Source organism: Tamandua tetradactyla, chromosome 17, assembly GCF_023851605.1.
Source record: "Tamandua tetradactyla isolate mTamTet1 chromosome 17, mTamTet1.pri, whole genome shotgun sequence".
In the NCBI taxonomy this organism is placed as follows: domain Eukaryota; kingdom Metazoa; phylum Chordata; class Mammalia; order Pilosa; family Myrmecophagidae; genus Tamandua; species Tamandua tetradactyla.
The window spans coordinates 76472504-76483276 of NC_135343.1; the positions used below are offsets into that span (position 1 = coordinate 76472504).

Here is a 10773-nt window from a genome sequence, read left to right on the forward strand (position 1 = left end):
ACAATAAGCATGCATTTCTGTAGAATATATACGCAGAGGTGAAACTGCAGCGGCACAGGGTACATACGTATGTTCAGCTTTAGCAGATACTGCCAATAAGTTTTCTAAAACATAGGCTCAGTTTTAAGAGATGTGGGGAGAATGATGGGGAGTTCATCTGATCAAGATTTGAGCAAACGATTACAAAGCTATCAGAGCCTCCGAGTGGGTAGGGAAAATATCAGAGTGGTCTAGATCTACATTTCATTTCATCCTTTGTCCATGTACAGTCTTTGAAAACACAGTACCCTTTAACGAGTGTCGCCACGCCCTTGTACACATGGACAAGAGTGACAAGTCATGGTTTTGTTTGGGATTTCAGAGTAAAGCGCTGACGTCATTCAGGCCATGTAACAGAAGTAGCCCCAGGAGACCTCTGGCGGCTTACCTCAATTCCAGGAAAAACCCAGGAAGACGCCGTCAGCCTCCTGATTTTATACTTCCACAAGTATAAACACACAAGTGAGCATCACCCACCAGCCTCCAAACAAACCCAAAGCAGCTGATCCTTGTAAATGGGTAGAGCCGGCAGTCCAGCTGGCAGCACTGAGCAGTCAGCAATTGGCCTTCGAGGCTGCACAGCAAGAAGCAGGAGGCGTGCTTTATCTTAGAAAGGGTAGGATCTAAGGCAGAGGTGGGGTGTCTGCTAAAGTCACCTCACTGAGCCGTTCCCGCCCCCCCCCCGCCCCCTCCACTGCCTGGCATTTCAAACAGCGATAGCTTCCTTCAAATGACATTTCCTCTCTTGGAAGGGAATTGCCTCTGATTGTTTAAGGACCACGTTTATCACAGAAAGGATTCAAATCAAAGGTTTCAGTCTCAGTTCCACAATCCTGTTGACTTCTGAGCTGGGGTGGCCGCTGGATGACAGCAGAGCCTGATTTCCTGCTGTCAAGCCCTGCCAGCCCGGGAGGGAGGTGGCACGTGCCGATTCAGGCACGCACACACAGCCAGTACCCAGTCGGGGAGTCTCCCTCCACTTCTCTGGTGACCCCCGAGGCTTAGAGTGCTGGCAGTGGGCACCTGGAATGCTTCCAAAGGGCCTGCCATGTGGTTAAGTGGGGCCACGCCTGGACGCACACCCCAAGTCTCCCCAGTCCTGAGCGGTCCCCAGTGCCTGGCTCTGCCTCTCCCTTAATCCACGCCTCAGCTCCCTTCTGTACCTAGAATGCGATGCCCGCACTTCTCAGAAGCAGGGACTCATTTCCCAGAGAGAGCACCAGCTTTGAGTCCACACAAAAACGCAGATAATATATGCATACACAAAATATATCTCATTTTCCCCTGGTGGAGAAATCTAGCCTGAGGGTGAGCATGGCCATAATGAAACAGCACAGCTTTAGAGCCAAAAGACTGGGTTCCAGGTCCCTTGCCAAAGTCTCCTTCCCCTTAGGAAAGGAATTTTAGGGTCCACAGACAGAAAGGACTTTTGCCCCAGATGGACCATACCCTGAATCTCATCTGTACCTGATTTAGAGATTTAGAAGATAGGATTTCAGACTTTTTGAGATGATCATAACTGTTAAGATTTTGGAATGGGTTTAGACTTTTGGGGATGTTGGGATGGGGTGAGTGTATTTTGCACATGGAATGCATATGAATTTGGGGGGACCACAGAGCAGACTGCTGAGGGTTGGATGGTGTCCAAAGAAGGTAATTTGAAGTTCCTTAACTCCTGGTACCTGAGAATGTGACCTTGTTCAGAAAGAGGGTCTTTGCAGATACATTCAAGATGAGGCCACAGGGGGCTGGCCCTAACCCAATATGACAGATGTCCTTATAGGAAGAGGGGGACAGACAGAGGGACGGCCCTGTGAAAACGGAGGTGGAGATGGTAGAGTGATGCATCTACACAGAATGCCAAGGACTGGCAGAAATTTCTAGAAGAGGCAGGGAAGGATGCTCCCGGACAGGTTTCAGAGGGAGCACGACACTCCAGACATCTCGACTTCAGACTTCCAGCCTCCACAGCTGTGAGGCCATGACGTATTATTTGAAGCCACCTCATAGGTATTACTTTGTTATGGCAGCTCTAAGAAATGAAACACCCCCCAGCTTCAACATGCTTCATAACAACAGGAATGAGTAAGGGTGCACGGGAGGTTCAGTGGTAGAATGCTCACTTTTCTTATGGGAGACCCAGGTTTGATTCCCGGACCATGCACTTTCCAAAACAAACAAAGAAACCAAAAAAGACAAACAAAAAGTTCAACAAATGGTGCATGCAATAATGGGATACTCATATGGAAAAAGAATGAAATGCACCAAAAAAAAAAACACAAAACAAGAACGAATAGTAAGAATACTTATCTCACAAGGTTGCAGTAGGGCTCAAATGAGGCATCTGTGATTATGAATACTTTGTAAACTGTAACACATCACACAAAGTCACGAGAGGGGAACCCTTCTCATCTTCCCGCTCCTGAGTCACCCTTTAATTAGTCAAGTCTTTAGGCTAGGTCCTCTTTTGATGAGACCACCTGCCCACCATCAGGATGTTAGTCAATTCAGCACCCAGCTGGCAGCCATCAATTCGTCATCTATTAATAGGCAATTATCTGGGTGGCTTAATTAATCAGCGGACCACACGGTCTGATCTTCCTGAGATCCTAGAAAACAATGAGGCTGAAATACAAGCACCAGCTAATTTGTCAATGGCCATCAAGGAATTTGGCATCCATTATGCCTGCATGTTGCAGCTGTGAGTGATGGGGGCATAAATATTGATTGGGCCAGTCTCTGTGGCTGGGGGCAAAAAAAAAAAAAAAGAATGAGTAGTGTTCTCAGAGGAAGGAGAGAAGCTAACATAAATCTTCAGCCTGGACCATGAGGGAAGAAAATCCTAATTTTCTAAACCTTGGTGAGGTCAGAGAGGAGGGAGAACCGACCTCCCTGCACAGAACTAGTGGCTGGGGCGGTCACAGATGTTTTCCACCTTCTCTCCAGGCCTGGAATGAGATGCAAATTGGGTTTTGAACAGCGGGATCACTAGAAAGAAGGCAGCTGGGGTGGTTCTCCTCTTCATCTCGGGATTCAGGTCCAGTGGCAGGAACACCCGCGTGCACCGCTGCTCTCCTGCGTTTCCCGGACACATCCCTCGAGTGCTTCCAGTGAAGAAGACAAGTGACAAGAGGAGAATTTAATTATTTTTTAAGCGCCTAATCTTGTCCCCGGGAAATGGTATGCAGAAAAGGCACTGTGCTTGAAAGCAGCATCGTCCAGGAGGCAGTGGATGAGATGGCTCCTTGTTCCCTGCGATAAGGGCTCCTGCTGATATATACGGGCGCGGGAGCGGAGGAGGTTCCCCAATGGCTCAGGCTGGCCCCACGCAGCTTTTCTGTCCTTCAGAAACAAATGCCCTGTGCTCAGAGGTGATCCCTTGTCCCCCATAACCAGCCAGGCAGGCTGCTTCTGACCCCGGTCCCTGCAGGGAAGCAGTGGTTCCCTAGGGCACAGAGGACTGGGCACCCCGCCCCCCCCCCCAGCCCCTGCAGACCTCTCCCTGCCAGGACAGCCAAGTGCCCGGGGGCTCGCGGTCCACAGCCCTACTAGCTTCTAGAGAGAGGGGAGGAAGAGAAGGAGGAAGAATGAGATGGGCAGAGCAGGAGAGGGGGGGTGGTGAGAGCATCCTCAGGGTGGCACATCCATTTTTCACGCCATGGCCACCTCCTCCTTTCCCTCTGCGTCAGCTTCCTAGTGTTGAGCAGCTCTCCTGGTGGCAGCACTGCTGCCAAGTGCAAAGACCACTGCCCCAGAAGGGCACATCGGGCCATTTGTTCTGAAATACCAAAATACCAGAGCCAGCAAAATCCGGGAGCTTCTGCAGAATTCCCCAGGGTACAAGTGAGAGAGAGAAAGAGCAAGCGAGCAAGAGAGAGAAAGAGTGTGTGTGTGTGTGTGTGTTTTCAGTTTCCCAAAAGGCTGCTTCTTTGATCAGCTCAACATCTAAGGACTGGGAGACTGATTTACTTTTTGGTTAATCTACCATTTCTGGTAAAATAATTACAAGATAAGTAATAGACATAGAGTATCTGTGGTATAATCATTTCATGCTCTAAGGTTTCACTTCAGGGTTTTTCACAACTAACCCCAAATGGCCCAGAGGCTGGTGAGACAGGTGGCGGGAGGGCAGTGCTGTCGCCGTCTGCTCCCCGTTTCAGAGTTAAGGGGCCTGAGCCTGGAAGAGAGGACACTGAATCACCCCTGACACTAGAGAAAGACAGTCGAGGCTGCCTCGTCCATAAGACAAACGAGAGGGTGAAACCACGCAGGGAGGGTTTTGCAAGAAGGAGCCACGGGGGACAGTAGGCTCTGGTTTCTGATTCTAGTGGGGAGTATGAGTTTTTGAGGTTTCCAAGTCAAGGAAGAAGGCTCGCCCCCACCCCACTCCCAGCTCAGGATAACTGCAGGCGTGTGGGGAGAGTCAGCGGCCAGCTGTAGAGGGCACACGACACATCAGTCTGGCCTCCCCAAACACATGGTAGGCCTTCTATGCTCTGTCCTGGGGCCGAATGTGCGAAGGCCATTGCAGGGTCGCAGCCTCCTCTAGGAGAGGACCTGTGGGTCTGTCCTACTTCCTAACTCAGGGTATTTCCCAAAAACACACCGGGGACTTGAAGAGGCTCTGGAAGCACAACAAGGTTGCAGACATCAGAAATCAAACGAGCACTGACCACATGTTTCTTCAAACTTGGCTCCCGCGTGCCTGATTTAGATGCCTCCATGCTGCTAAAACACCGTACTATGGCTTGGCTTAAACAACAGGAATATACTGGCTCACGGGTGGGGGTTAGGAGAAGTCCCAAAGTGAGGCATCATCAAAGCACTGCTTTCTCCCTGAAGACGGCGGCACTCTGGGGCTGGCTGCCGGGGATCCTCGCTCTTTGGCTTTCCGTGGTGTGGCAGTGCACATGGCGCGCCCACTCCTTTCTCTCCCACATCCGGCTGCTCCGCAGTGTCCTCTCTCTCTCTCTCTCTCACATTTTGCTCATAAAGTTCTCCAGTAATCTGGTTAAAGCCCAAACTGATTCATTTGGCCCATACCTTAACTGAAGTGACCTCATCAGAAGGTCCTATTTACAACGGGTTCACACCCGCAAGAACAGATTCGGATTAAGAACACGTTTTGCCAGGGTACACAGCTCCAAGCCATCACAGTGCCTGATGATGGAAAAAAAGATCTTGAAATTTGGAGGGGGGAAGGGAGGTGGCAAAGAAGAGTTTAGGCCAAGGGCAAAACCCAGCCGGCATGAAAAGGAGGCTGGTCGGAGATTCTGGGTTTTAGGCCTCTGCCAAAAGCAGCTATTCTGTTCCGGTTCAGTTTAGAAATGATCTCTGATAGGATTTGAGCACATATCGTTTTCCAATGCCAGAGAGGTTTAAGACGCTCCAGGAGGCCACTTCAGAGAACGTGTGTTAAGGACAGAGGGCATGCACCAGCCTGAGAGACTCCCCTGGAACAGAGGAGTGGGGGGCCCTGGGGGGCAGGTCAGCCCTCCCTCCGGGACCTGAGGGAGGGTGTGGGCTGGGAAAGCGGGTTGGGACCCCTGCGTGGGGCCAGGGCTGACCGAGAACCCGCCAAGTGCGAATTTCCCACCAGCCCAATGGGATGGGGGCTCAGGATTTAAAAGGAGCCGGTCGAGATCTGCAAAGTCAAGACCTGCTATCTCCTGAACACCCGTGTTTTAGCCTGAGCTTGCAACCTGCCACAGGCGTCTTTGCCAGCCTCTCACAGCAACCGCCGTGGCAGCCGGCAGTCTTTCGGGCTTGCAGGTATCACCATCCAAGCCCCGTTCCCTGGAACTGCCTGGAGGCGGAAACTGCCTCAGAGGGGGAAAGAGCCCACAGCCCAGAGCGCGGGCACAGAAGACACGCGAATGGAAGGACACACGCGTGTGTGATCACACGGTCCCCCTGGTCATGCCACAAAGTCCCCGCCGGAGCCCAGTGCACGCGCTCTGAGCAACAGCAGATCAACAAGACCATCCTCTAAAACGCATGATTTTTTTTTAAATGGGAGAAATTACCTACTAAAAAGGGAATAAAATAACAGTGTCACATTACTTAAGGGATTGGTGGTATGCAAATGCCTAGAAAAAGACAAGGTACTTTGTCACAGAGTTTGCTCAAGTCCTAATACAGCTGGAATTCATTTACCTGGACCCGAGGCACTTTATTCTAAGCCTTTACATTTCCCAAAAGTTACCCTCAGGCCTAAAATTCTTTTGCTTTTACTAAGCCCTAAGCTCCCAGACTAAATTTAGTTTCTTGGAAATAAAAGACAAATCTGCTGGGTTTTTTGTTGTTTTTTAATTCTGTCACTTATTGTACAGCTATCCAAATGGCAAACAAACGATAGGAGAGAGAAAAAATAAAAACACTTTTTAATGGTGTAGTACTTATTGCCAAAATATAGTTTGAATTAAAACATCAAACTTGCTACATGATTTTCAATTAGGAATTAGCGTTTGGGCTAAATTTTGTGTGTATGTGGTGGGGGGAACCTAGTAAAAGAATTGAATCGACATTAAAAAGTCAAACTCAAATCTTTACACAAGCTATTAATAGAATCAGCCCTTCTTGAGTCTAAGGGGGAAAAAAGCCAATTAATTTTCTTAAACCAGGAGCGCAGCATGCCTTTTCCATATCTCTTGGCTTGCAACTGGGCATAGAGTTTATTTTATTATCAGGACCACTTTGCAGAGCCTTTCTTTAGGTAGAGGGGAATGTTTCCTAACTCACCACTAGAGCCCATAGCAGACCCAGAAAAGGCAACTGGCCCCACAGAATCTTAATTTGGAAGACTCCCCACCGAGGACCCTCTCCATGGCCCTCCCCTCTCCAACCCCTACACCATTCCCAACTTATGTGAATAGTTGCAGGGAAGGAGAGCCCACTGCTGCTGCTGAAAACTCAGGAAGGCTGAAAACCTCCCCGAGGCTTGTCCAAGCCAAGAGTTGGCTCCACAATCCGGCAGGAGCATTTCCTAGGAAAGTATAGCATGCTGAATTCATTCAAAAGTTGACTTTTTCTCTTTTTCCCTGCAACAGATAAATATCCCCTCAGTAACTCACCGTTGAGAAAGCAAACTCTGCATTGGCAAATGATTCCTAAAACTACAGCGCTGCAACCGCCCAGCCCTCATCGGGTCCCCACACCAAGGCACACCCCACCCAGCTCCTGACTCTGCCACTGAGCAGCCTCATCATCTCGGGCCAATTGTTCAACCAAGCTTACCTACACCACAGTACCTTATGTGATTATTACGCAGATTAAAAGAGCTAATATCTGTGAAATGGAATTAGTAACGTGGAAAGTACTTTGCAAATGCTCGCTATAGTTATTTGCCCACGAGTACATCAGCCCACATAAGCCAGGCCCAGGAGTGAGCGCAAGTAGAATGAAATCCTGCAGTCATATCTACGCGAGGTCAGCTGAACCGCCAAAGGCATCAACGGACTTTGGTAGTCTCTGTCCAGCTGCAGGATGTTGCCCATCAACAGGCTTCATCAGAATCCCACGGATCACTTGTAGAAATACTGATTCCAGAAGCCTCTCCCAAACCCATGGAATCAGAATCTCAGCATTAAAGCCCAAGAATTCACATGGTAAACAAACTCTCCAGATGGCTCTAGTGGGCACCCAGGTTCGGGAACCACTGCACCTCTTTGGACGTGCCGTGGACAACTTCTGTACAGATCAGTCATGGGGAACAAAACTGTTCTGGTGCATTCCAGAGGGCATCGCTCCGTCCTCTCCCTCTCTCCTCACACACACATCACTAGGATACAGAGGATGCTCGTTCACTGGACACAGAATACATTCACAAGCACATGGGACACAGACATGGGGGCACACAAAGTCAATCCTAGGCATGAAAAAGAAGAAAGAGACAAACACAATCTTAAAAAGCAGGGTACCTAATAATAAGTGGCATCGAGATGTTTAAAGTCTATAGAATTCATGGGAAAAAAGGAATTCATAGCTGTAGGAGAAAAATGCAGTTAAGGAGGAAAAGAAGGAATCAAGGATTTAAGACAAGGAGAGCAAGCCGTCTGAACTAGAAAGCCCCATTTTCTGTGACTCTGCAGCATTGTGCCAAACCTCGGTTGAAAGACCCCTGGCACCCCCTGAGCTGCCCTCATTTGTTTTTAACCCTGCCTCAGCCAGGAACTTGTGAGGGCCCCCCACAAAGGGCAGGGGCACAGTGCAACCAATTCACAAACCTAGCACAGGGCCTGGCACACAGATGCATTTGATAAATGGTGTGCATTTGCTTAATGGTGTGTATTAAAGGATGAGCAGAGGCAGGAAAGGAAGAGGGATCGAGGAGTTTAGCGCCCGCAGAAGGAAACCTCTCTGGTCCCAGATCCCTGGTGTAAACTGAGAATACGCAAGCTTAACGTAATCAGGTTCAACACAAAACAGAGAAAGTTCACGTCCCTGTAGGCACCATTAACTGTACCAACAGGAGCAGAACCACCTGGGAAAAAAGGAGAAAAACTGCAGATCTATGGGCAGGGCCTGAGATGAGTAAGAAAATTGATCCAGTGCTTGAGTATGACCGCGCCGCTGCCCTGCTCAGGTCCTACAAGACGCAGTCTATACACCCTCCCAGCCTCACCCCTGCCATCTTCCACATGCTCAGATTATGCCAAACTCGCCCAGCGTGCTGTGTCATTCCTCTAAGCCTGTCTCAGTTAACCTCTACCTGGAATGCCCTCTTTCCCTCTTGGCAAACCTGTTCCTCCTTCTCAACTCAGTTCTGTTATGTCCTCCTGCTCCTCCAGAAAGCCCCAGGCTGCCCTGACACTGGACACACCCCAGCATCTTGGCCCTCAGCATACCCAACGGTCCTGGCCCATTCATGAGCTCATCTCCCCACCAGCGAACACATTGCCTGCCCGGTGCTAGGTGCTCAATAATTGATTGTTGAAGCCATCTAAGCCCTGGCAAGACTCCAAAACGTAAGTGCCCAAGACTGAGTGAGACCGGGCTCTAAGAGGCAGCTGGGTGTAGTGGAACCATCTTGAGCAGGTGGGGTCTGCGTTCAGGCCAATCAGCGTGACCTCAGCCTATCCAGTAACTGGGAAGCCCACCAAGCCACCGGGCCCCTCCACCGAAGGCCCCCACAGCGGACCTGGCAGCTGGGAGGACCCCTCTCCTGCACCCACCTCCTCAGGTCCTCCTGGCCTCCTCCCCTCTCCTTGTTTTTTTCCAGTCTCCCGCTCAGGACCCTAAACTCCTCTGGGTGTGTGTTTGTGTGTATGTGTGTGTTTGTTTCCAGCCTTGAAAAGCTGCTCCGGCCCCCAGGTCACAAATGTCGCCCGGCTGGAAAATCCCCCAGCCAGGCCTGGGGCGAGGGTCAGAAGGTGGGGACGGGAACACGCTGGCTCTGAATCTGAAGGGAAGAGTGAGCCTGAAGGAGGAACCCCTGGCTCCGCTCAGACGAATTGACCCAGGCAGGACTTGGAAAAACCATTTCCCCAACTCCCCGCCAATACCCACGCCTCTGCTTTTGCGAGCCCTGTAGCGGCGTTCCGGGCAAAATTCAACTTCCGATGCGGCCGGGAGGCTCCCGGGAACAGTTGCAAAGGGGGGGGTGGCTACAGGCCGCGTGGGCCCGGGCAGCAACCGCGCGGGAGGCTGCAGAGAGCTCACCCGCGACGCCCTCGCGCGCGCGGCGAACCCCGGGCCTCGGGCCTCCCCTAGTTGGGCCTGGCAGCCGCGGGAAACAGGTCAGTGCCGCCGCCACACTTCTTCCCGGCTCCTGCACCGGCCGAACCGCCGGACCCCAGCGCTGGCGACTGTCTCGCGGCGTCCACGGGCCGCCACCTCCTGGGCTGCTCGGTTGTAGCATCCCGCCGCCACCCCCCGCCCCCGCCCCGGGACCACGCGCGCGCTGCTCAAGTTGGGAGCCACGCGCTCCCCGCCGGCGCGCGCGCCCACCGCCCGCACCCACTCACGCTCGCACCGCCGGGGGGCCACAGATGTCCCCGAGATTTGCAAGGTCTACACATGCCACACCGTAGCCGGGTACCTGCTCGCAGCACGCAGGAACCCCACCCCCACCCCCCCCCACCCCTACCCCCCCCCACCCCTACCCCCACGCCCCGGCTTTTCCCGGAGCCCGCAAAACCCGAGCGCGGGCTATGCGCGCTTGCCGCGACCCGCTGCCCCGCGCCCCGCCGGCCGCCAAAGCCCCTACCTTGGAGCTCTGCACTTCGGGCTCCACCGTCACCTCCAACTTCTTCCTGGTTAGCCACAAGAACAGCAGCACGGCGATCCAGAGCACCCCGAAGATCGGCAGCGCCAGGCGGCGAGTGCAGCGCCTCATGGTCCGCCGTTGCCTGCCCTTCCCAGCGGCGGCGCTGCGTCCCCCGGGGCACCCCGCGGCGGCCAGGGGCGGCGGGGCAGTAGTCCCGGAGGGCGCCTCGCTGTGGGGAGCGCTAAGCTCCAAGATCAAGGTGCGGGGGGGCGGGAGGAGGGCGGGATGTTGCCAGGCGCCGCTCCCGATTGGGGGAGAAGGGAGCCGGGGTGGCGGCGCCGGGCGCCTCGAGGCGCGGCGAGAAGGGCCGAGGGGCAGCCGAGCCGGACGCCCGCTTCAGCCCAGGAGGAGCCGCTGAGGCCGAGATGCTCCCCGCGGCGCCACCGCCGCCACCGCCGCCGCCGCCGCCGCCGCGGCGGAGTGGGAAACTGACACGAGCTGCTGGGAGGGAGGATTCCGAGGCTGTG

At 52.9% G+C, this 10773-nt stretch overlaps 1 protein-coding gene and 1 long non-coding RNA gene across 2 annotated transcripts in view; one reads left to right on the forward strand and one right to left on the reverse strand.

Moving 5' to 3' along the window:
• The window catches only part of LOC143661410 (uncharacterized), a 40609-nt gene extending 31625 nt beyond the window's left edge, over positions 1-8984 (forward strand). The window contains exon 3 of the long non-coding RNA XR_013164562.1: positions 8829-8984. This is a non-coding gene — a long non-coding RNA (uncharacterized LOC143661410). The remainder of the gene's footprint in view (positions 1-8828) is intronic.
• GALNT14 (polypeptide N-acetylgalactosaminyltransferase 14) overlaps positions 1-10416 on the reverse strand; it is a 229470-nt gene extending 219054 nt beyond the window's left edge. The window contains exon 1 of the mRNA XM_077134982.1: positions 10247-10416. Within this exon, the coding sequence (XP_076991097.1) occupies positions 10247-10375 (129 nt within the window). The 5' untranslated portion in view covers positions 10376-10416. The remainder of the gene's footprint in view (positions 1-10246) is intronic.
• Positions 10417-10773: the final 357 nt, after the last annotated feature.